This window comes from Bos javanicus, chromosome 9 (assembly GCF_032452875.1).
Source record: "Bos javanicus breed banteng chromosome 9, ARS-OSU_banteng_1.0, whole genome shotgun sequence".
Lineage (NCBI taxonomy): Eukaryota > Metazoa > Chordata > Mammalia > Artiodactyla > Bovidae > Bos > Bos javanicus.
The window spans coordinates 65,122,631-65,149,395 of NC_083876.1; the positions used below are offsets into that span (position 1 = coordinate 65,122,631).

Here is a 26,765-nt window from a genome sequence, read left to right on the forward strand (position 1 = left end):
ACTTATTTTTTCATTTCACAACTTACAGCCTTTTTTCATCAGTGTGTTCTGGAAGCTTTGCACTCCAGCAGCCTTCAGAAGTGCATTTTGATAGAATTTCTGGATCTTGGTTTCTTTTTTTATTTATTTATTTACAACTGCATCAGGTCTTGGTTGTGGCATGTGGTCTTCTCCCTAGCTTTGGTGTGCAGTCCAGAGCATGTGAGCTCCACAGCTGTGGCAGGTGGGCTCTCTAGTTGCGATCCAGAGCACGTGAGCTCCACAGCTGTGGCACGTGGGCTCTCTAGTTGCGATCCAGAGCACGTGAGCTCCACAGCTGCTGCACGTGGGCTCTCTAGTTGCGATCCAGAGCACGTGAGCTCCACAGCTGCGGCACGTGGGCTCTCTAGTTGCGATCCAGAGCACGTGAGCTCCACAGCTGCCACATGGGCTCACAGCTGCCACATGGGCTCTCTAGTTGCGGCCCAGGGGCTCAGTAGTTGCAGCCACACAGGTTTAGTTGCCTCTCAGCATGTGAAATCTTAGTTCCCAGAACAGGGATTGAATCCATGTCCCCTGCATTGGAAGGTGGTTTCTTAACCACTGGACCACCAGGGAAGTCCCTTGACAGTGGTTTTTGAGAAACTTTTTATTCCAAATGGTCTTGCTTGGGTTCTATCATAATATATTGGGCCAGTGTAGGTATGAGACGTATTCTTATGAAACTATTAACATGTATTGTTTGTCCTTCCCTACTTTGTCTCTAAATTTATTCTCTTCCTTATCCTGGGTCCATGACTTTGGTTCAGTACACCAAGAAATCAAACAATATGTGAGTCTCCAGCCTTAGAAGAAATATTTAGATTCACCATGACCTAGATAAAGAAACAACAATGGAAGAAAGAAGTTTTCTTACAAATCTCAACCAGCACGTCCACCATTCCTAGGTTAATATTTATTTTGGTATTAGAGAATTATTACTTTGGACCCCTTTTACAACATGAAATCCTTATTACAAACATACAATAACTTTATTTTCATTTAAACTATAAATATCCTTAAAAGTTTACTGATTGTTCAGCTTCTGTGGACTTTTTGAAATCTAAAACTCTCACATTAGGTCCTGCCCAAGGAAGAGGCATAAACATGGAAAATGCAACCATATTTACAATAACTTAGAAAATTAACACCTTGATGGCTTTTTTGATTAAAAATATACTTTAAATAGAAATTAGAGAACATTTATTTTATCTCTGATAATTTATTTCTTTACCTTAAATCTCAATCAAAACATTAAAAAAATGTAAAAAGAGTAAAGTATACTTGCACATTTCATATTTTCTTGGTACTTTCCCTCTTTTTTCAAACTTAAAAAAGACTACACTTCTAATAAAGATAATTAGAAGAATAAAGTACCAAGGAAATTAATCAAATTTGCCATCCAGCCCAGATAATTTTCATGCATGGCCTATGCATTTTTTTTTATGAGGCTAAATGTATATAGTTAATGACATTCAAATTAAAATTTGATATTTGAAATAATGTTATATTCTGAGATTTCAATCTTTAAACAGTAGAGAACTTTTCAAAATTCAAAAAGAAATGAAAAAGAAAATTACCTTTTGTTCTTGAAGAGTTGCCAGAACTGAAAATGTAAAACAAATTTAGCTTAGCAGTATATTCTGGTTGTATTGTCCAAACTTTAAAATACTGTTGATCTCAGACAAAAATATATAATTCTCTTCTAATGTCAGATGCTACCTTCTTGGTAGCCTGCCCATAATGGGTATCCACTTCATTTCCAAGCCTGCCCTGCCAGACCTGCCTCCCATCCCTGTGATGACCCAGGCTCTGACTCTGCTGTGTTGGGCAGGGAGTCCTCAGACCAACCAGCTTAATCCTCCATGAGGACAGACATCTTGGCCATTTGTCTGCCATGTTCCCAGATGCCTGGGTTCAAACAAACTATATTCGTGATGGTGACATTTTACAAGGTCTATACAGGGTTAAAAACATGGCTGGGAGAGATCTCCCCCTTAGTAAACTGATAACCTCTTCTTAGATTTACACAAAAGGTTTGTTTTTGTTAATATGTGACTTAAATTTCTTCATTTCTTGCAGTGTTCATATTACATATCTTGAAATAAAAAAACAATTTCAACTAAAATAAACTCAAATGTATTTCCTTTCAAAACAGTATCAATAAATCAGAAACAACTTCGAAACTGTCAGAATCTCATGAGCTTTACTTTTTTTGTTTTTTAAGAAAAATAAAACATTAACACCTCTCTTCCCTGTGGGAAAAAAAGGGAGGAGAGCATAAATGCTGCATCTTTATCTATATATTAGAATTTTGCTTCTCAGAGTAAATAAACAGCCTAAATGTGTTTACAGCCAGCCCCCTACATATGAACCTTCAAGTTGCAAACTTTCAAAGATGTGAAAATGCCCTTGTATGCCAGTTGTTGTACTTGGAAAGTACTACTGTACTTTCCAAGGTTCTGTACTATTAGATTAAAAATGTTTTCTTAAAAAAAAAAAAAATGTTTTCTTTATTTTGTGTGTTTATTTTTATATATAATTTGTGTGAATAGTGTTACAAACCTATTATAGTACGAATACTATACAGCTGATTGTGCTAGTTGGGTAACTAGGCTAACTTTGTTGGACTTATGAACAAATTAGGCTAATGAATGTGGTCTTGAAACAATTCATTTGTATGTAAGGGACTTACTGAATTTTTATAAGAGGAAGGAAATAAAACTGCTGAAGCTATTTTAACTTGTTACATTAACTTATGAGGAAAATATGGTTAAAAAAAAAAAAAAACAGCAACACTTATTCAGACTTCTCAAAGACATCAGCACCAGGTATTTTATTCCAAGAGCTTCCCTGGTGGCTCAGAGGTAAAGAATTCACCTGCAGTGCAGGAGATGCAGGAGATACAGGTTCAATTCCTGAGTCAGGAAGATCCCCTGGAGGAGAGCATGGCAACTCATTCCATCATTCTTGTTTGGAGAATCCAAAGGACAAAGGAGCCTGGTGGGCTATAGCCCATGGGGTTGCAAAGAGTCAGACATGACTGAAGTGACTGAGAATGCATATACCTTATTCCAAAGGTCATCACCAATTGTAATTCTCACTCTAAGGACTCTGAGGAACCCTATTATGGAGCAATAAGCAATTGGTTGAGACTTTTAAATTTACTTCAAGCCTTTTAGAATGAACAGTGGTGTAAGATGGTGGAGTAGAAGGACGTGAGCTCATATTCTTCTGGGAGAACTCCAAAACTACAAGTTGCTGCTGAATAGCTATCGACAGGAGAATGTTGGATCCCACCAAAAATAGATACCCCATGTCCAAGGGCAAAGGAGAAGCCCCAGTAAGATGGTAGAAGGGGTAAAATCACATTTAGAATCAAATCCCATACCTTCCAGAGACTTGATGGGCTCAAACAAAACTTGTATGCACCAGGACCCAGAGACCCCACAGAGACTGAGCCAGAACTGTGTCTGAGTGTCTTCTGCAGATGTACAGGTCAGCAGTGGCCTGCCACAGGGGCAGGGGCTCTGGGTGCAGCAGACTTGGGTATGGCATAAGCTTTCTTGGAGGAGGTCACCATTAACTCTACCATAGAGCCGCCAGAACTTACACAGGACTGCAGAAACAGACTCTTGGAGGGCACAAACAAAAGCCTGTGCACACGAGGACCCAGGAAAAGGAACAGTGACCCCACAAAAGATTGACCAAGACTTGCCCACGAGTGTCCAGGAGTCTCCAGTGGAGGCGTGGGTCAGCAGTGGCCTGCTGGAGGTTTGGGGGCACTGAGTGCAGCAGTGTCTACATGGGGCCTTTTGAAGGAAATTGCCATTATTTTCCTTACGTCCACCACAGTTTGGCCTCAGGTCAAACAACAGAGAGAATAGAGCTTCACCAATCAACAGAAAATTGGATTAAAGATTTACTGAGCATAGCCCTGCCCAACAGAACAAGACCCAGTTTCCCCCTCAGTCAGTTTCTCCCATCAGGAAGCTTCCATAAGCCTCTTATCCATCAGAGGGCAGACAGAATGAAAACCACAATCACAAAAAACTAACCAAACTTTTCACATGGACCACAGCCTTGTCCAACTCAATGAAACTATGAGCCATACTGTGTAGGGTCAGCCAAGATGGACAGGTCATGGTGGAGAGTTCTGACACAATGTGGTCCACTGGAGAAGGGAATGGCAAACCACTTCAGTATTCTTGCCTTGAGAACCCCATGAATAGCATGAAAAGGCAAAAAAATAGGACACTGAAAGATGAACTCCCCACGTTGGTAGGTGCCCAATATGCTACTGGAGATCTGTGGAGAAATAACTCCAGAAAGAATGAAGAGATGGACCCAAAGTGAAAACAACATCCAGGTAAGGATATGACTGGTGATGGAAGTAAAGTCTGATGCTGTAAAGAGCAGTATGGCATAGGAACCTGGAATTTTAGGTTCATGAATCAAGGCAAATTGGAAGTGGTCAAACAGGAGATGGCAAGCGTGAACGTCGACATTCTAGGAATCAGCAAACTAAAATGGACTGGAATGGGTGAATTTAACTCAGATGACCATATATCTACTACTGTGGGCAAGAATCCTTTAGAAGAAATGGAGTAGCCATCATAGTAAACAAAAGAGTCTGAAATGTTGTACTTGGATGCAATCTCAAAAATGACAGAATGATTTCTGTTCATTTCTAAGGCAAATCACTCAGTATCACAATAATTCAAGTCTATGCCTCAACCAGTAATGCTGAAGAAGCTAAAGTTGAATGGTTCTATGAAGACCTACAAGACCTTCTAGAACTAACACCCCCAAAATGTCCTTTTCATTATAGGAGACTGGAATGCAAAAGTAGGAAGTCAAGAGATACCTGGAGTAACAGGTTAACTTGGCCATGGAGTACAACACGAAGCAGGGTAAAGGCTAACAGAGTTTTGCCAAGAGAACACACTGGTCATAGCAAACACCCTCTTCCAACAACACAAGAGAAGACTCTACATATGGACATCACCAGATGGTCAACACCGAAATCAGACTGATTATATTCTTTGCAGCCAAAGATGGAGAAGTTCTACACAGTCAGCAAAATCAAGACCGGGAGCTGACTGTAGCTTAGACCATGAACTCCTTACTGCCAAATTCAGACTCAAATTGAAGAAAGTAGGAAAAACCACTACAACATTCAGGTATGACCTAAATCAAATCCTTTATAATTATACAGTGGAAGTGACAAACAGATTCAAGGGATTAGATCTGATAGACAGAGTGCCTGAAGAACTATGAATGGAGTTTCTGACATCGTACAATAGGCAGTAATCAAGACCATTCCCAAGAAAAAGAAATGAAAAAAGGCAAAATAGATGTCTGAGGAGGCCTTAAAAGTAGCTGAGGAAAGAAGAGAAGAAAAAGTCAAAGGAAAAAAGCAAATACATATCCATTTGAATGCAGAGTTCCAAGAATAACAAGGAGAGATAAGAAAGCCTTCCTCAGTGATTAATGCAAAGAAAGAGAGGAATATAGTACAATGGGAAAGACTAGAGATCTCGTCAAGAAAATTAGAGACACCAAGGGAACATTTCATGCAAAGATGGGCACAGTAAAGGACAGAAAAGGTATGGACTAACAGAAGCAGAAGACATTACAAAGAGGTGGCAAGGATACACAGAAGAACTATACAAAAATGCTATTCATGACCCAGATAACCATGATGGTGTGATCACTCACCTAGAGCCAGATATCCTGGAATGTGAAGTCAAGTGGGCCTTAGGAAGCATAACTACGAACAAAGCTAGTGGAGGTGATGAAGTTCCAGTTGAGCTATTTCAAATCCTAAAAGATGAAGCTATGAAAGTGCTGCACTCAATATGCCAGCAAATTTGGAATACTCAGCAGTGGCCACAGGACTGGAAAAGGTCAGTTTTCATTCCAATCCCAAAGAAAGGCAATGCCAAAGAATGCTCAAACTACCAACAATTGCACTTATCTCACATGCCAGCAAAGTAATGCTCAAAATTCTCCAAGACAGGCTTCAACAGTATGTCAATTGTGAACTTCCAGATGTTCAAGCTAGTTTTAGAAAAGGCAGAAGAATCAGAGATCAAATTGCCAACATCCGTTGCTCGTCGGAAAAGCAAGAGTTCTAGAAAAACATCTATTTCTGCTTTATTGACTGTGCCAAAGCCTTTGACTGTGTGGATCACAACAAACTGTGGAAAATTCTTTAAGACATAGGAATACCAGACCACTTGACCTGCCTCCTGAGAAATCTGTATGCAGGTCAAGAAGCAACAATTAGAACTGGACATGGAACAACAGACTGGTTCCAATTCGGGAAGGAGTACGTCAAGGCTGCATACTGTCATCCTGCTTATTTAGCTTATATGCAAAGTACATTATGAGAAATGCTGGGCTGGATGAAGCACAAGCTGGAATCAAGATTGCTGGGAGAAATATCAATAACCTCAGATATGCAGATGACACTACCCTTATGGCAGAAAGCGAAGAAGAACTAAAGAGCTTCTTGATGAAATGAAAGAGGAGAGTGGAAAAAGTTGGCTTAAAGCTCAACATTCAGAAAATTAAGATCATGGCATCCGGTCCCATCACTTTATGGCATAATAGATGGGGAAACAATGGAAACAGTGACCGACTTTATTTTTTTGGGCTCCAAAATCACTGCAGATGATGGCTGCAGCCATGAAATTAAAAGTTGCTTGCTCCTTGGAAGCAAAGTTATGACCAACCTAGCAGCAAAGTTAAAAGCAGAGATGTTACTTTGCCAACAAGGGTCCATGTAGTCAAAGCTATGGTTTTTCAAGTAGTCATATATGGATGTGAGAGTTGGACTATAAAGAAAGTTGAGCACCGAAGAACTGATGCTTTTGAACTGTGGTGTTGGAGAAGACTCTTGAGAGTCTCTTGGACTGTAAAGAGATACAACCAGTCCACCCTAAAGGAAACCAGTCCTGAATATTCATTGGAAGGACTGATGCTGAAGCTGAAATTCCAATATTTTGGCCACCTGATGAGGAGAAATGACTCACTGGAAAAGATCCTGATGTTGGGAAAGATTGAAGGTGGGAGGAGAAGGGGACGACAGAGGATGAGATGGTTTGATGGCATCACTGACACAATGGATATGAGTTTGGGTAAGCTCTGGGAGTTGGTGATGGAAGGGAAGCCTGGCATGCTGCGGCCCATGGGGTCACAAAGCGTCAGACATGACTAAGCGACTGAACTAAACTTCTGAATTAAGACACAAAATGAAAGAATTTTCCCATTGATGTGATATTTATCTAGATTAAAGGAAGCAATTTATTCACCCTTTGCCCAGACCCTGGGAGGGTACAGAACATGTGGGATGACTCTGAGTAATTGTTGAGCTGATAGAAGAGATTCTACAGTTCTCACAGCTCTCATTGTTCTGGACATTTGGTTTTCATTGCTATCCCTGAAATTAGAGAAAGTAATAATGGATTACCACATTTATAGTGTAATTGTAATTATTCCTGATAGAGATAATGTGCTTTCCCATGCTCAGGCCAAAGGATAATCTTTCTATTATTGTACTATTCTTTCCAGTACTATTCTTTCTAGTACACAAGAATGGGCCGGGGGGTCAGGGAGGGGCAGCATTACTTCCATAGAAATTACAGTCATTTTAGAAAAGTTTTAAACTATAACTTAATTAATTAGATAATAGAATGGAACCAAGAGGCAATCAATCCAATAGTTTTAACAAGCTACTGAACACTTGTTTGTGCAAAACATTGGTCTGATGCAAAATTTATTAACAGAATACCTATTCTTAACGAATTTACTATCTGGAAGGGAAATAAAAGATGCTTACTTCTTGGAAGGAAAGCTATGACAAATCTAGACAGTGTATTGAAAAGCAGAGACGTCACTTCTGTTGACAAAGGTCTGTATAGTCAAAGCTATGTTTTTCCTGGTAGTCATGTACAGATGTGAGAGTTAGTCCATAAAGAAGACTGAACCCTAAAGAATCGAAGCTTTTGAACTGTGGTGACGGAGAAGACTCTTGAGAGTCCCTTGGACAGCAAAGAGATCAAACCAGTCAATATTAAAGGAAATCAATCTTCAATATTCATTAGAAGGACTGACGCTGAAGTTGAAGATCCAACACTTTGGCCACCTGAGGTGAAGAGCCAAGTCACTGGAAAAGATGCTGATGATGGGAAAGACTGAAGGCAAAAGGTGAAGGGGCCTAAGATGGTTAGATAGTATCACCAACTCAGTTCAGTTCAGTCGCTCAGTTGTGTCTGACTGTCTGCAACCCCATGAATCACAGCACGCCAGGCCTACCTGTCCATCACCAACTCCCGGAATTCAACCAAACTCATGTCCATCGAGTCAGTGATGCCCTCCAGCCATCTCATCCTCTGTCATCCCCTTCTCCTCCTGCCCCCAATCCCTCCCAGCATCAGAGTCTTTTCCAATGAGTCAACTCTTCTCATGAGGTGGCCAAAGTATTGGACTTTCAGCTTTAGCATCAGTCCTTTCGAAGAACACCCAGGACTGATCTCCTTTAGAATGGACTGGTTGGATCTCCTTGCAGTCCAAGGGACTCTCAAGAGTCTTCTCCAACACCACAGTTCAAAAGCATCAATTCTTCGGTGCTCAGCTTTCTTCACAGTCCAACTCTCACATCCATACATGACCACAAGAAAAACCATAGCTTTGACTAGACGGATCTTTGTTGGCAAAGTAATGTCTCTGATTTTGAATATGCTATCTAGGTTGGTCATAACTTTCCTTCCAAGGAGTAAGCATCTTTTAATTTCATGGCTGCAGTCACCATCTGCAGTGACTTTGGAGCCCCCTAAAATAAAGTCTGCCACTGTTTCCACTGTTTCCCATCTATTTCCACTGTTTCCCATCTATTTCCCATGAAGTGATGGGACCAGATGCCATGATCTTTATTTTCTGAATGTTGAGCTTTAAGCCCACTTTTTCACTCTCCTCTTTCACTTTCATCAAGAGGCTTTTTAGTTCCTCTTCACTTTCTGCTATAAGGGTGGTGTCATCTGCATATCTGAGGTTATTGATATTTCTCCTGGCAATCTTGATTCCAGCTTGTGCTTCTTCCAGCCCAGCGTTTCTCATGATGTACTCTGCATATAAGTTAAATAAGCAGGGTGACAATATACAGCCTTGACATACTCCTTTTTCTATTTGGAACCAGTCTGTTGTTCCATGTCCAGTTCTAACTTTGCTTCCTGAGCTGCATATAGGTTTCTCAAGAAGCAGGTCAAGTGGTCTGGTATTCCCATCTCTTTCAGAATTTTCCACAGTTTATTGTGATCCACACAGTCAAAGACTTTGGCATAGTCAATAAAGCAGAAATAGATGTTTTTCTGGAACTCTCTTGCTTTTTCCATGATCCAGCGGATGTTGGCAATTTGACCTCTTGTTCCTCTGACTTTTCTAAAACCAGCTTGAACATCTGGAAGTTTTACCATCTCAGTGGACATGAATTTTGAGCAAACTTGAAGAGATAATGGAGGACAGAGGAGCGTGGCATGCTACCGTCCATGGAGTGACAAAGAGTCGAAGATGACTTAGTGACTGAACAACAAGGAGAAAGAGCAAGTATTCAATAAGTAAATAAATATTTTAAAACATACTATTTCTACTAGAAATACAAGCAAAGAAAAAACATTGTTTCCAACTTGAAGTATCAGAAGGTCACTGAAGGCTTGGATGTGAGCATGAAATAAAGTTGAATTAGATGTTCTTTTCCTTATTATGAAATTTTCCCAAAGTTAAATGGATTCTTTTAATAAGGCAGTGGTGTCATAGAACTAATGCTACTCTCAATATCCTTGATTACTGAATATGGAATAATGCAGATGGTAGATTATTCAGGATTTGTCTACCTTTGAGTTTCACCATAAGAACCAATTCATTGCTCATAAAAGTTCCTGCAGAGAGCAAACAAGTGAGGGGATGGAGTTGAAATTCATTTTGGAACTTGTTAGAGGCACTGGTGAAAGGCCTGGTGGAACAATCTTTTTATATGTTTTTTTCTGTCACAGAAAACTTGTTTTCCATCAATGAGATTTATTTGGTGACTAGAAAGTGCTTCAGGTGTTTTGACTTTCAGGATAAAGGAGTTCTTCAAAGAAGGACTTGAAGAAAAAAATCAAAATTTTCCCCCACTTAAAAAAATTTTTCCCCATTTCATATCAAATATTAAGTTATAGTTTTCCTCTTAAGATTTATTACGTAACCAAAACCAAAAAAAACTAGATTAAATTTTTTAAACTAACAGAACACATCAGTATTCACACAAGTAGCAGAATCTATGTTCATGTTAAAATTCAGTTCAGTTCAGTCACTCAGTCAAGTCTAACTCTCTGTAACCTCATGCACTGAGGTACGCCAGGCCTCCCTGTCCATCACCAACTCCTGGAGTTTACTCAAACTCATGCCCATTGAGTTGGTGATGCCATCCAATCATCTCATCCTCTGTCATCCCCTTCTCCTCCCGCCTTCAATCTTTCCCAGCATCAGGATCTTTTCCAATGGATCAGCTCTTTGCATCAGGTGGCCAAAGTATTGGCATTTCAGCTTCAACATCAGTCCTTCCAATGAATATTCAGGACTGATTTCCTTTAGGATGGACTGGTTGGATCTCCTTGCAGTCCAAGGGACTCTCAAGAGTCTTCTCCAACACCACAGTTCAAAAGCATCAATTCTTCAGTGCCCAGCTTTCTTTATAGTCCAACTCTCACATCCATACATGACTACTGTAGAAACCATAGCCTTGACCTTTGTTGGCAAAGTAATGTCTCTGCTTTTTAATATGCTATCTAGGTTGGTCATAACTTTTCTTTCAAGGAGTAGGCGTCTTTTAATTTCATGGCTGCAGTCACAATCTGCAGTGATTTTGGAGCCCAAAAACTAGTCTGTCACTGTTTCCACTGTTTCTCCATCTATTTGTCATCAAGTGATGGGATTGGATGCCACGATCTTCGTTTTCTGAATGTTGAGCTTTAAGCCAGCTTTTTCACTCTCCTCTTTCACTTTCATCATGAGGCTCTTTAGTTCTTCTTCACTTTCTGTCATAAGGGTGGTGTCATCTGCATATCTGAGGTTATTGACACTTCTCCCGGCAATCTTGACTCCAGCTTGTGCTTCATCCAGCCCATCATTTCTCATGATGTACTCTGAATATAAGTTAAATAAGCAGGGTGACAATATACAGCCTTGACATACTTCTTTTCCTATTTGGAACCAGTCTGTTGTTCCATGTCCAGTTCTAACTGTTGCTTCCTGACCTGCATACAGATTTCTCAAGAGGCAGATCAGGTGGTCTGGTATTCCCATCTCTTTCAGAATTTTCCACATTTTATTGTGATCCACACAGTCAAAGGCATTGGCATAGTCAATAAAGCAGAAATAGATGTTTTTCTGGAACTCTCTTGTTTTTTTGATTATCCAGCAGATGTTGGCAATTTGATCTCTGGTTGCTCTGCCTTTTCTAAAACCAGCTTGAACATCTGGAAGTTCACAGTTCATGTATTGTTGAAGCCTGGCTTGGAGAGTTTTGAGCATTACTTTGCTAGCATCTGAGATGAGTGCAATTGTGCCATAGTTAGAGCATTCTTTGGCATTGCCTTTCTTTGGGATTGGAATGAAAACAGACCTTTTCCAATCCTGTGGCCACTGGTGAGTTTTTCAAATTTGTTGGCATATTGAGTGTAGCACTTTCTCACCTCCACTTACTTTGTTCGTAGTGATGCTTCCTAAGGCCCACTTGACTTCACATTCCACGATGTCTGGCTCTAGGTGAGTGATCACACCACAGTGATCATCTTGGTCATGAAGACCTTTTTTGTACAGTTCTTCTATGTACTCTTACCACCTCTTCCTAATATCTTCTGCTTCTGTTAGGTCCATACCATTTCTGTCCTTTATCAAGCCCATCTTTGCATGAAATGTTCCCTTGGTATCTCTAATTTTCTTGAAGAGATCTCTAGTCTTTCCCATTCTTTGTTTCCCTATATTTCTTTGCACTGATCACTGAGGAAGACTTTCTTATCTCTCCTTGCTATTCTTTGGAACTCTGAATGTTAAATGAAGAACTCTAAATTTAATAAAGAATCAAGCAAATATGAACAACAAAAAAATCTTTAAAAAAACTTTTTTAAATAGAAAGAATTGCTTTAAATCAATTGCTTTTATCAAGAAAGGAGCATGAATTAAAATAATAAAATCTGTGAAAATTTCTAATGTTCCAGATTCTAGTCTGCTTCCCTGAAACACCACACACCAATAATCATTGAATGCAAATGAATGATTTCAGGTAGAAGCAGTATGGAGGTTTCCAGAATTGAACCACTGGAAGACGACTGATGAAACCCAGTAAGATAGAACTGACTCAAAAAAGAGGACAGAAATGAGGGAAGGAACAATTACATGGACATCACTGAAGTCTAAATTCTGGCTGTTAAAACTCTAATCTATAAAAATTTATTACTCTGTGAGTCACAGACTTCTGTTTTTATTACTTATTAGGCTTTTTAATAGTTGCTAGGCCTCTGGGACTCCAAAAGACAAAGAAAAATGTCTTTTATACACTATATTGGAAAACCAGAAGCAATACTGTATGCTTAGTCGCTCAGTCATGTCCAACTCTTTGTGACCCCATGGACTGTAGCCTGCTAGGCTCCTCTGTCCACGGGGATTTTCCAGGCAAGAATACTGGAGTGGGTTGCCATGGCCTCTTGGATCTTCCCAACTCAGGGATCATGCCCAGATCTCCTGCATTGCAGGCTGATTCTTTACCATCTGAGCCACCAGGGAAGCCCAAACCAATAATAATAATAGATATTAAATCACTGTGATAATAATAGATAATAAATCATTGTTTACCACCTACACCATAAGGTGTGCTTCATTAAAAACAACAGGGTGCTAACATACATTGAGCATTATGACAATCACTGATGAACGTTTTTACACGCTTTAACTCAGGTATTTCTCACAACACTATGGTGTAGACTATGTGTACATGCACACTGTTGTACAACCATTAGAGCTTTTTTCAAATCCTGAAAAATTGAAATCCCATTACCCATTCAATAATCCACAGCCCCACCGTTTTACATTCTGTCAGCATGCATCCGTCTATGCTAGATACCTCACAGACGTGGATTCACAGTTTTTGTCTTTTTGTGATTCATTTCATATGTCACAGAATTTTTGGAAACATACAAAACTATGCTCGTGCAAAAATGTTAATGATCATTTTATAAGGAGGCTTTTTATTAAGACTACTCACCAAAAAGAGCAATGACAACTGACAACTTGTGTTTTTATAACATCAATGAAAATTATTTTAACTTACTGATTTTTTTTGTATTTCTAATAATTTGCCTAGGGAAATAAAGGTTTTAAATTAACAAATGCTACCTATGACAGACAAAATACATATCGATAGTAGATACTTAAAATAAAATTTACTATCAATAAGATATTTGATACATTGTGCATTGTTAGTGTGAAGTGAAAATATCTCCTGCATATCAATAAACAAGAAATGTCACAGCCATTAGCGATTTCTGGCCTCCAAACGTGAATGAGGGCTCCCACAGCTGCAATCCCGAGGATGCTGCCACCCTGCATGGTGATTGCTGAAGAGCTGGGGGAATGGAAGAAGCAAGGTGAGCAAGGAAGCAGGATTGGCCCCAGAGAGCTAAGGTGTGTAAGAAAGGAATGGATTCAGTGAGCCCAGAGGCTTGCGTCTTCCCATACACAGAATGCTAAATTCCTTAACTTGATACCTGGTCTTTGACGTTCAGACTGCCTGCTCTTTTTGTTGCAAACTTAGTTTCAAATGCAAAGTTCATGAGACAGACTTTACTTTGTTTTATGAAGTAGATGCTATGTGTACTAACAAATGTACTTCTAAACATGTCTAAGCTTTAATTTTATTTTCTTCCTTTTTCATAAGTGAGATACTTGTTTGCTGAAATTAAACACTGTATATTCCCAAGACAAGGAATCATCAACAGTTGCATTTAAAATGTTATTCTTAAACTAAAACTTGAGAGCACCAGAAGCAAATAAGAGCCTCATGCTCTTATCACCTATCAGATAATTTTATTGTTAAGAATTATTTTTCTTTCTGTACAAAAGTAGATAGTGGTTTTTCTTTTGTAAAAACTCTTCTAAGAATGTTACAGTCCAGATTTCAAACAAGTTTTTTTTCAGCCATATTTTGTTCAACATTGTTCTTTCATGACCTCTGATGGTGAAAATGTAAACTGACATTAAAATACCAACAGAAATAATGCCACAAATTCCATTTATCTTGTTAGTGAAGCTCCTTTCCCTTCTTTTCATATTTATTTACCTTGAAAATGTAATGGTATCAATTATTCAATAATCTAGAAAGTGTTGCACAAGTTCATATAGCTTCAAAGCATAAGAAACTCCTCTTATTCAGTCTATAAATCTCTAAATGTATGTGTGTATTTTGTAAAGCAGAGCGAACATTTTAATGGTGCAACAACTTACTACTGTGACAACTAGCTGTCAAATGGAAATGCAATAAAGTTTGGATAAACTGAAACAATTACTTTAATTTTCAAAGCCATCACTCTTCCTAAATCTGTCTATACATGAATAAGGCAGCAGGATTGCATATTAACACCTGAATTATTTGGATTTGTTTATTTATTACTTCAATTTAGTTAATAAGATTACTGTCTCAACCTGAGTTACTCCTGAAAAGGTACTTTATCTGGGAATATGACCACAGAGGGCTTCCCTGGTGGGGCTAGTGAGAAAGTACCAGCCTGCCAATGCAGGAGACTAAAAGACATGGGTTTGATCCCTGGCTTGGGCAGATTCCCTGAAGGGAGGCATGGCAAACCACTTTATTTTTTATTTTTTAATATAAATTTATTTATTTTAATTGAAGGCTAATTACTTTACAATATTGTATTGGTTTTGCCATACATCAACGTGAATCCACCACGGGTGTACATGTGTTCCCCATCCTGAACCCCCCTCCCACCTCCCTCCTGATACCATCCTTCTGGGTCATCCCAGTGCACCAGCCCCGATCATCCTGTATCATGCATTGAACCTGGACTGGCAATTCATTTCACATATGATATTATACATGTTTCAGTGCCATTCTCCCAAATTATCCCACCCTTGCCCTCCCCCACAGAGTCCAAAAGACTGTTCTATACATCTGTGTCTCTTTTGCTGTCTTGCATACAGGATTATCATTACCATCTTTCTAACTTCCATATATATGTGTTAGTATACTGTATTGGTGTTTTTCTTTCTGGCTTTCTTCACTCTGTATAATAGGCTCCAGTTTCACCCACCTCATTAGAACTGATTCAAATGCATTCTTTTTAATGGCTGAGTAATATTCTATTGTGTATATGTACCACAGCTTTCTTATCCATTCATCTGCTGATGGACATCTAGGTTGCTTCCATGTCCTGGCTATTATAAACAGTGCTGCGATGAACATTGGGGTACACGTGTCTCTTTCAATTCTGGTGTCCTCGGTGTGTATGCCCAGCAGTGGGATTGCTGGGTCGTATGGCAGTTCTATTTCAAGGTTTTTAAGGAATCTCCATACTGTTTTCCATAGTGGCTGTACTAGTTTGCATTCCCACCAACAGTGTAAGAGGGTTCCCTTTTCTCCACACCCTCTCCAGCATTTATTGCTTGTAGGCTTTTGGATAGCAGCCATTCTGACTGGCGTGAAATGGTACCTCATTGTGGTTTTGATATGCATTTCTGGGCAACCCACTTTAGTATTCTTGCCTGGAGAATCCCATGTACAGAGGACCCTGGCAGGCTACAGTCCATGGGGTCACAAAGAGTTGGGACACAACTAAAGCAACTTACATGCATGTACATGATCCCAGAGCCCAGGAATAATGAATTAGGGAGTAAAAACAGGCAGGAAGGAAGAGCTGAAAAAAGGATGCATTATCGAAATGACTATGGCCAACCTATGCTGGATTCCACAGGCCTTCTAAAAGACTGCAATGAAACCCATGAAATAAATAGAAGGGGGATTTCCTGGATGCCTTGTGGTTAGGACTCTGCACTTCCACTGCCAGGGGCTGGGTTTGATCTCTTAGGGAAACTAATCCTGCATGCCTCGTGGCTCAGCTGGGAAAAAAAAAATAGAGAATGATTTTCCAATGGGCTTTCATCTCTCATAGGGCTTCCCTGGTGGCTCAGATGGTAAAGAATCTGCCTGCAATGCAGGAGACCTGGGTTCGATCCCTGGGTCGGGAAGAACCCCTGGAGAAGGGAATGGCAATCCACTGCAGTAGTCTTGCATGGAGAATTCCATGGACAGAGAAGAGCCTGTCAGGCTACAGCCCATGGAGTTGCAAAGGGTTGGACATGACTGAGCAACTAACACTTTCACACTTTCATCCCTCATAGGTTTAGTGGCCCTTAGACTGTGATTACCACATACCACTTGTATGTTGCACATATGTGGTAGTTCAGTGGGCATTCCACACCCATACTTCTTGCCAGAAAATGTTCAGGAAAGGAAGCAAGAGGCTCACACCTTGGCCAGAGGTGAGGCACTTTCCAGTGGCACCTTCATGAAGCTGGTCGAAGTCAATGAGAACTGGTTGTAGAAACAGTGACTTCAGTAGAATGCAGGGCCAAGTGAATTTTAGGTGATATACAAAGTCATCTCTGATGCACTAGGACCTTTGCAACACACAGATTCACTTTTTCTCTCTATTAACTCCAAATCTGTCACCAAGTCTCCTGCCAGAGGCTAGCCAGCCACGATTTCTGCAAGAGGGTTTGTGGAACTAGCTACAGTCCCTGCTGCCACAGTTGGTTCTCAAAGCTTGATAGTCATTATCTCTCTTCTCTACCACTGATTCTAAATTTCTCTCACTATGGCCAGTATCTCAGCTGACCTAAGGTTGTTTGCCTGGAGTGATCCAGACCTTCTTCCTCTAGGTTTGATTTGCTTTGCTTTCATCAGGGCTTCCCTGGGGGCTCAGATGGTAAAGAATCTGCCTGAAATGCAGGAGACCAGGTTTCGATCCCTGGGTGGGGAAGTCCCTCTGGAGAAGGGAATGGCAATCCATTCCAGTATTCTTGCCTGAAGAATTCCATGTATAGAGAAGCCTGGCAGGCTACATTCCATAGGGTCACAAAGAATAAGACACAACTGAGCAACTAACACTTTCACTTCACTTTCACTTTTCCTCAGGGCATAGTTGCTGTAAGTGCAATTCATCATGATCACCTATCACAAAACATGAGGAGATGCATTAGTCAAGCTGTTGGATATTTTTCCCTGCCTCCATCATATGGCAGTGATTCAAACTCTTTGTGTTAATAAGGGTAGATTACCCTTGCAAATAGGCTTCCCAGGTGGCACTAGTGGTAAAGAATCTGCCTGCTAATGTAGGAGATGCAAGAGATGCGGGTTTGATCCCTGGGTTGGGAAGATCCCCTGGTGAAGGAAATGGCAATCCATTAGAGTATTCTTGCCTGGAGAATCCCATGGACAGAGGAACCTCGCGGGCCACAGTCCATGAGGTCACAAAGAGTCAGACACAACTGAGTGACTGAGCACATAGTCTTACAAATGTACTAACATATTAATTATCTTTTGTTTTATGATCCATGAGGGAGGAGCCAAATTACTCAAATGAGGAGCCCAGAGTGATCAGGTGATAATTTCTGTGGAACTGTTTTACTTTGACCTCTGGTGGCCCTGATAAATGGCCATAAGGCCCTTTGTGGAAGTGTAGTGAGAATGCTTATAACCAATCCGATTACATTACACATACTTCCTCAAGGGCACTCACCTTCCCTTTGAACCCTTGGTAACTAGATCTATTGAAATTAAATAAATCCAGAAATAGGGTGAAGGATCTGGATTTTCCATTGTGATAGCTGACGTTAGTATTCTGTTCACAAGATCTCTTTCTTTGTTACACACTCACACACACACACACAAACATATACACACATATCAAGTAATCACTCAATCAGCTCTCCACTTAATCTCATCCCTCAAAACACCATGATTTATTAGTTATCGGCACAGATTTCTGCAGGTCAAGGCAACCTCATTGGTCTGGCAGAATTCTGCCCATTTCAGTAATTACAGCCGTCTTGCCTTTGACAATTTTGTATTGCTACTGCCACTTAAAAATCTCATAACCCCGCTGACACTGGGGAAACTAGTTCCATAGCAGCATCTCCAGTTAAAAACTCTGACCTGTGGAGGACAGAAATCACCAAGTCCTTTTTACACCAATGAATTTCTTCTTGCCTTACTGAAGGGAATGTCCTATGAGTCCTCCTAAGGAGCAAAGTCAGGTGCTAGGCTCCAGATATCACATAACAAAACTACTGTAACATTCGCATCTCTGTGAGCCTCCCGACATCTTCAATAATACTCTGCCAAAGCAATTTCAGCATCTCTACTTCATCTGCATATTGGCTATTAGCACATTCAGGCTTCAGGGAAACATCCTAGCAGCAAATGACCAGCCCCAGGTGTTCTCACTTGCACGGTGAACTCCAAGGCTTGAGTGAGTGTTACCAAGTCCATAAATCCTAATGCAGCCTTATTTTATCCTCCTTATCAGTTCAAAATTCCAAAGACCCTCTCCTTCATGTGTTCCCCTGGTTCCTTTCTACTATGTATAATGTGGGATCCACACTTTCTGAAAACCATTTTCTCCAAGAGCAAGGATTATATTTCCACGCTCAGATTCTGAGGCTTGATCTGAGTCACTGGCACAGAGATGGTGAATGGTGGCAGGGCTGGATCCTGAAGAGGACAACTGTCATGTTCTGAGTTGCCTTTCTCACACGAGGGCCCTAACTCAAGATAGCCAATGAGACTGCACCTTCATTCTCTGTTGTACTTATGCTGAAGAAAATGATGATCTCCTCAAATGCCCATAGAGGTCCTTGACATTTATGATGTGCTTTGAATTGATTTTGGCTGACCTGAAGCAGTTATTTTCTTTATTTCAAAGAATTCAAAGAAATCAATAAAAATCCAGCCATCCTTATAATTCCCCCTGCCACCATACCATTCAGGTATAACAGTAAGTATATGAGTCAACTCTCATTTTCCACCTGTACCTCTGCCCAACCAACCTCATATGAGAAACGCAGATCTGTGTTTCAGTGGTTGTCACCAACCCATTTCCCATTAGCAGTGGAATCTTCATTGCCATCTGACTGCTGAGTTACCCAGCTCCTAAATACCATCCTAGTGATCCCCTTTCCAGGGTTAATCGTGATCTATTCATCTTTCCTTGGAGAAGACAATGGCACCCCGCTCCAGTATTCTTGCCTGGAAAATCCCATGGACGGAGGAGCCTGGTAGGCTGCAGTTCATGGGGTCGCTAAGAGTCAGACACGATTGAGCAACTTCACTTTGACTTTTCACTTTCATGCATTGGAGGAGGAAATGGCAACCCACTTCAGTGTTCTTGCCTGGAGAATCCCAGGGAGCCTGGTGGGCTGCCATCTATGGGGTCGCACAGAGTCGGACATGACTGAAGCAACTTAGCAGCAGCAGCATCCATCTTTCCTAATGTTTGCCGAAAGCAGAACATGAGACACAGCTTTGCACGAGAGTCATCTATTAATATTCAGAAATGGGTAACAGTAGCCATGAACAAAGAGCGACACAGGATGGAACGCCAATACAAGAATGTGCTAACAAGTTCATCTCTGTGGTGAACAACTGGCTCTGGATTACAGAGGACACTCTGGTTAGTCTTATGAAATGAGTATCAGTTCTTTCCAGGGTCAATAAGGAAAATCATTTGTTCATCAGCTGCAACACCCATGGATCAAGCTTGGTTCTACAGAGGTTAATTTCTGCATACTTCCAAGCTTCAAGTAGTGAGTGCTGAGTGGGCTCCCTCAAGAGTCAGAGGAGCCCCATGGATCAGAAAGCCAGAGGCCCACACTGCAGGCTCCAGGCAGGCACACAGATGAGTTACACCTGTGTGTAGCTAGTGACAGCCTGACTGGAAGTGGTCCCAGCAGCTGCAGCTAGAGTAAAAAAATGAGGCCAAGAAGATCTGAGGCTAATAGGTATCTGTGAAAGACTGTGAAGGAGGCCTAATTTGCAAAATGCTTCCTAATAAGGATGGGTGAGAAAGGTTCCTAGAAGAAATGAAGGCTAAATTGAAACTTAAACCCCTAAAGGATGAGTAGAGGGCAGCAAGAATTGATAAAGAGGAAACAGGTCATTTTCAAAGAGAAAGTAGCTTTCTCCATTTCCCAAGGGTTGAGGGAGCTTCTAATGTCTTCTAACCACACCCTACTTCTCCTACAATAGCTGTGCTTGTACAGGACTGCAACTGTCCAGTCACTTGTCTATCTGTTCCACTAGATCAAAGACTCCACCAGGGCAGGGATTATGACTGTCTTCACCCACTCAGCAACTGTTAGAAACAAAAATACAGACTTAATTGAATTGTCTTTTAGACTGTAAAAAGGTAAAGTAACCCATGTGCAGCTCCTAGCAACTTCAGTTCAGTTCAGTCGCTCAGTCGTGTCCGACTCCTTGTGACCCCATGAATCGCAGCATGCCAGACCTCCCTGTCCATCACCAACTCCCGGAGTTCACTCAGACTCACGTCCATCGAGTCAGTGATGCCATCCAGCCATCTCGTCCTCTGTCGTCCCCTTCTCCTCCTGCCCCCAATCCCACCCAGCATCAGAGTCTTTTCCAATGAGTCAACTCTTTGCATGAGGTGGCCAAAGTACTGGAGTTTCAGCTTTAGCAACTTAAGTGCTCAATAAAACAACAGCTTCTTAAAATCTCTATCATAATATTATTCAAATCTTTATCATAGGGCACAGTTCCTGGCATGCACATCTTTGTATTACAATAAACAACTGCTGAAAGAAAAGTTGAGGCAGGACACGATGAGGTCTTATGTTGCCAGCATCAATGCTTTCGATTGATGCTGATTTTTCTTTTTATATCCTAAAAACTGTCCTCTGAAACTCCAACGTGCTTTGTTTTTATTTTTTTTAGAGGAAGAAACAGGAAAAAAAAAAAAGTAAAATTCAAGAAAATAATTGTAAGATGCTGCAATAGAACAGGGGCAAAGGAATAGTGGGAAACCACAGAGATACTCTGATATACTAATAGGTAGAGCTTGGGATGTGTCTGTGTATTTTCAATTTCTTGTCCACTAGATGGTGGAACAGAGTCCCTGTCCTGAAAACAGAGCTCTTTCCTGAAAACAGTTTCATTCATAACACGCACGCAGGGCGTTGCACATGAAGGAAATTACTCAATATTTTTCAAGGTTGCCTCTTGGAAAGCAGAAGGCTGAAATAACTCGGGAAGAGAAGGTTTGGAAGAGATGAGAAGCGGTGAGAAAAGCTGAAATTCTAGGACCAGGGGAGCTAAACTACATTTCCCAGGAAGCCACGGGCGTATCCGCCACACGCCTCACTCCTGTTTCCCGCGCTCACGACCCTGTCGTACATCCACCACCCCAAGGAGCACAGGGAGGGCCGCATAGTCTCCAATGGTGCAGCAGCAGCGGCTCCCACCCGCAAGACCGTCCTGCTAAGCCACGACCACTATAACCTGCGCTCGCGGAGGCGAGAAGATGCAAACTACAGTCCCTCTGCGCCCGCAAGCCACGTGACCAGCTTGCATCATGTGACTTCGGAGGCTGGCGGCGACGTTCGTTACCCTAGCAACTGGCTGCCCCCCACCCCCTCACTCCACCCCCATCCCTTGGACCTTCCGGGAGAGCGCGGAATTCGGAAGCAAAGGTAGGTGAGGCGTGGATACCTGTTTCCCGCTTGGTTCAGCAGCGTTCAGACTGTGCTCAGACTGCTTCTTGGGGCCTTGAGTTTCGGGTCACTTCCCACTTCCGCCCCGATTCCACTGCGAGCGCCTTTGTCTTCTCGCGGGCGCCAGACGCGCGTTTCCTGGGGCCGGTGCTCGCCGGGCGGGATCCGCCTTTAACCTAGAATTTGGGGCCAAGATGTTAACCGCCGCCACCCTGAACTGAACCGAAATGGAGAAGAGAGGGGAGGAGGTGTTACTGCGCAGGTTGGCCAAAGTGTTGTCCAAGTCTCCACACCTCCCGCGTCTACGAAAGGAAGCTGGGCTCGGAGCTGCTTCAAGGAGTTACAGTCCATAAGTTGGCGCAGACCCTCAGTTGGATTCCTGAGGGGAGACTGGAGAGAGTTTAGCGTTGCGCGTCACCATTGCATAGTTTTGTTGACCTTCCCTCCCTCCAAGAAGAAAGCAGTGGCAAGCCACTCCAGTACTCTTGCCTAGAAAATCCCATGGATGGAGGAGCCTGGTAGGCTGCAGTCCATGGGGTCGCTACAAGTCGGACGCGACTGAGCAACTTCACTTTCACTTTTCACTTTGACACAATGGAGAAGGCAATGGCAACCCACTCCAGTGTTCTTGCCTGGAGAATCCCAGGGACGGCAGAGTCTGTGGGGTCGCACAGAGTCGGACACGACTGAAGCAACTTAGCCTCCCTCCAAAAGATGCTTAATTTGTTCTAATTTGTATACTCCACTTTGTTTTAGGTAGATTATGAGTCTTAATAACTCAATCCAGAAATCTGTATCTGGAAGCGTCTCCACTATCAGGAACAGTGTATTTTGCAAAACTTTTAAATATCGGTTGATAATTAGCTGAATGATAAAACTGCACGAACTCTGCCTTTTCCTTTGCAGAAGGGAAACAGCCTTTTGAATATGCTAGTTTTTAAAAGTTTACTTGAGAAGACCTGGTTTAAGAGATGTTAATACACACACACACACACACAGATATGCATAGATTTAGGAAATATTGTGAAGACCACTTTCTAATAATTGGATATTAAGAATGAAAATGCAATTCTGAACTCAAGTATAATGCGCACTGTAAAAGCTGTTGTTAAATCAATTTTATTAATGAATTAGGAATCTCTCATTCAGTTTACTGGTCAGCGATTGAAAGTATATGCTAAATCATAAGAGAAATGCCTGCCTTGGAGTGGGATCACTGGATCATTTGGTAGTTGTAGGGAAAGAGCAAACTAGCCGAAATGGCGGTGATTAGGCTCTCACCCCAGGGCCTTTCTCTCTCACCCCACATTTGGTAAATACATGGTTATGTAAGAGCTGAGATCCCTTATAGCAGTGGGCATGCATGTAACCTATAGAAGCCCCACCTGAAAAGCCCTTGCTTGCCTCTGCATTATGGCCGGGTTATGGCTGTGTCTCCTGGGTCAACCAGGGCAGAATACACTGCGTCTGCTGTGCCAGTCAGGAGAGACTAAATATGTCTGCAGTTGCTAGGGTTCCTTGACTTTTCTTCCGGCTTACAGCTGGCGACTTGCCTACCCTGGGTGCGAACAGAACAGTGAGATGTAGCAAGACAGTAGTTATATTTTTGGTTTTTTGTGAGGTACCTGCATACTGTTCTCTGTAGTGGCCACACCAATTTATTTACATTACCATCAATAGTGTAGGAGGGTTCCTTTTTCTCCACCCTCTCTAGCATTTAGTGTTTGTAGACTTTTTGATGATGGCCTTTATGACTAGTGTGAAGTGATAGTTCATTATAGTTTTGATTTGCATTTCTCTAATAATTAGCGATATTGAGTGTCTTTTCATGGGCTTTTTGGCCATTTGTATGTCTTTGGAGAAATGCCTATTTAGGTCTTCTGCCCATCTTTTTTTTTTTTTTTTTTTATGTTGAACTGTAACTGAACACCTGAAATTAACATAACATTGTAAATTAACTACATTTAAATATAAATTTTAAAAAATGTCTTAAGTTCAAGTCTGCCTGTTTTTTTTGATGTGATGTAGATTTCCTTAAAGGATGTTTATTATCTCTTGCCATTTAGCGTTTCCGATGTTGTAAACACTCCAGAATGTTTACTTTGGAAAGTGAAAAGTATTGATAATGGCCCACTATTCCAAAGAAGAGCTGGATGAAGAGTTTGAACAGTTCATGAAAGAAGTAAGTTCATATTTTTAGAAGCTATATTGTAAATTGTCTCACCAGAAACTCATTTCTTCAATTCTCCATTTCACCTGTAAGATACAGCCAGTCAGTCATCAGGCTCTGTCACCTGTCTCCAGAGTATATCTATCATCCCTCTAGTTCTCTCCCTTTTCACTGCAGCCATCCTAATCCAGGGCACCATTATCTCATTAGGCTACTGCAACAGCTGCTACTTCCTGTCCCAGTGGTCCTTCACCACACTGCAGCCAGCATGGTCTGTGACATAAATCAGACTCTGTTCTTCCAATGTAAAACACTCTATTCCTTCCCATCACGTAGAGAATAAAATCCAGACTGCTTCTTGGGGCTGGCAAAGCCCTAGTGCCTTTGGGTATGTCCACCTCACTGACTTTATACCATTCCTTCCCATTTTCCAGTCATGCCTTTTTTCTCCTCCACATATGCCAACTCAATTCATGTTAGGAGCTTTGTACTACTAGCTGTTCCGTCTGCCGGTACTAGGAGCTTCCCTGGTGACTCAGATGATAAAGAATTTGCCTGCCGTGCAGGAGATGTGGGTTCAGCCCCTGGGTGAAGAAGATCCCCTAGAGAAGGGAAGGGCAACCCACTCCAGTATTCTTGCCTGGAGAATCCTATGGACAGAGTATCCTGGTGTGCTGTATAGTCCGTGGGGTCACAAGGAGTCGGACATGACTGACTGTTCACTTTCCATGCCAGTAATGCTGTCTGTTCCTCCGTTCTTTACCTGGGTGGTGAAGATCTCTTCTTAAAAATCCTACCTGAGAGAGGTTTTTTCCCTATTGACCCAGTAAAAGAAAAAGTAGCCATCAGGTTCCTTCTTAGTATACCATGTACTTAATTGTCCATGTTGCACTTAAAACCATTCATTATTTTACTTCTTTAGCTCTGTTTTCTGTCTCCCATAAGAATGAATGGTCTATGACATAATGGCTGTGTTTTTTTAATTGAAGTTTAGTTGATGTGCAACATTATGTTAGTTCAGATAGTGATTCTGTTTTCATAAATTGTATTCCATTTAGAAGTACAAAATACTGGCTACATTCCCTGTGCTGTGTGATATATCCTTGTAGTTTATTTGTTTTAAACACAGTAGTTTGTACCTTTTAATCCCTACCCCTGCCACTATTTTGCCCCTCCTCCTTTCTCTCTTCCCACTGGTAACACTAGTTTGTTCTCTATATCTGAGCGTCTGTTTTCTGCTTTGTTACATTCATTCATTTTACTTTTTTTAGATTCTACATGGAAGTGATAACATATAGTACTTGTTAACCCTGACTTATTTCACCAAATATAATACCCTCCAGGTCCACCCATATTGTTTCAAATGATGAAATTTTATTCTTTTTATGGTTGAGTAATATTCCACCTTCAGTCCAACTCAGTCGTGTCCGACTCTTTGCAACCCCATCAACCGCAGCACACCAGGCCTCCCTGTCCATCACCAACTCCTAGAGTCCACCCAAACACATGTCTATTGAATCGGTGATGCCATCCAACCATCTCATCTTCTGTCATCCCCTTTTCCTCCTGCCCTCAATCTTTCCCAGCATCAGGGTCTTTTCAAATGAGTCAGCTCCTCCCATCGGGTGGACAAGTATTGGAGCTTCAGTTTTAGCATTAGTCTTTCCAGTGAACACCCAGGACTGATCTCCTTTAGGATGGACATATATACATATATACCACACCTTCTTTATCCGTTCGTCTGTTGATGAATACTTAGGTTGCTTCCATATCTTTGGTAGTGTAAATAATGCTGCTGTGAAAAATTGGGATACGTTTATCTTTCGGATGAGTGTTTTTGTTGCAGGAGTATATTCAGGAGGGGAATCATTATATCGTATGATACTTCTGTTTTTAGTCTTTGAGGAACCTTCATACTGTTTCCATGGTGACTGCACCAATGCACATTCCCATTAACAGTGTACATGGATTCTCCTTGCTCTACATCCTCACCAGCATTTGCTATTTGTAGCTATTCTGATAGGCTTCACAGGTGGCTCAGTGGTAAAGAATTCACCTGCCAATGCAGGAGACCTGGATTTGATTCCTGAGTCAGGAAGATCCCCTGAAGGAGGAAATGGCAACCCACTCCAGTATTCTTGCCTGGAGAATCCCTTGCACAGAGGAGCCTGACAGGCTACAAGGGTTGCAGAGTCAGACACAACTGAGCATGCACAGAGCCATTCTGACAGGTGTGAGGTGATATCTCTTTGGAGTTTTGGTTTCATTTCCCTGATTAGTAACATTGAGCATCTTTTCATGTGCCTGTTAGCCATGTGTATATCTTGTGCCCATTTTTTAATCAGATCGGGGTTGGGGGGGCGAGGTTGCTCTATTTTTGATATTGAGTTACATGAGCTATTGATGTATTTTGACTATTTACCCCTTATTGAACATATGATATGTGATTTTTTTTTCCCCATTCTGTAGGTTCTTTTCATTTTGTCAATAGTTTCCTTTACTGTGCAAAAGCTTTCAAGTTTGATTAGGTCCCATTTGTTTATTTTTGCTTCTGTTTCCTTTGCCTTAGGAGATAGACCCAAAAAAATAACTGCTATGATTTATAACAAAGTGTTCTGTTTATGTTTTTTTCTAGGAGCTTTATGGTTTCAGGTTTTACGCTAGGTCTTTAATCTATTTTGAGTTTTTTTGTATATGATGTGAGAACTGTTGTTTTACGTGGAGCTATTCAGTT

The 26,765-nt window shown here is 41.3% G+C and overlaps 1 protein-coding gene and 1 long non-coding RNA gene across 7 annotated transcripts in view; one reads left to right on the top strand and one right to left on the bottom strand.

Moving 5' to 3' along the window:
- LOC133254000 (uncharacterized) overlaps nucleotides 1-21,949 on the bottom strand; it is a 34,271-nt gene extending 12,322 nt beyond the window's left edge. The window contains exons 1-3 of one of the 2 annotated variants that reach the window (XR_009738528.1): nucleotides 21,860-21,949; nucleotides 1,599-1,624; nucleotides 736-854 (exon numbers count right to left, since the gene is read on the bottom strand). This is a non-coding gene — a long non-coding RNA (uncharacterized LOC133254000). Of the gene's footprint in view, nucleotides 1-26; nucleotides 855-1,598; nucleotides 1,625-21,859 lie in introns of both variants that reach the window. The other variant, XR_009738527.1, reaches the window with a different exon arrangement.
- Nucleotides 21,381-26,765, top strand: part of CEP162 (centrosomal protein 162) — a 94,824-nt gene continuing 89,439 nt past the window's right edge. Inside the window, exons 1-2 of one of the 5 annotated variants that reach the window (XM_061427916.1) lie at nucleotides 21,381-21,840; nucleotides 23,928-24,043. In XM_061427916.1, coding sequence (XP_061283900.1) covers nucleotides 23,987-24,043 — 57 coding nt within the window. In that variant the 5' untranslated portion in view covers nucleotides 21,381-21,840; nucleotides 23,928-23,986. Of the gene's footprint in view, nucleotides 21,841-22,052; nucleotides 22,124-23,927; nucleotides 24,044-26,765 lie in introns of those variants that run through there. The other 4 variants (XM_061427911.1, XM_061427913.1, XM_061427912.1 and 1 more) reach the window with 4 other exon arrangements.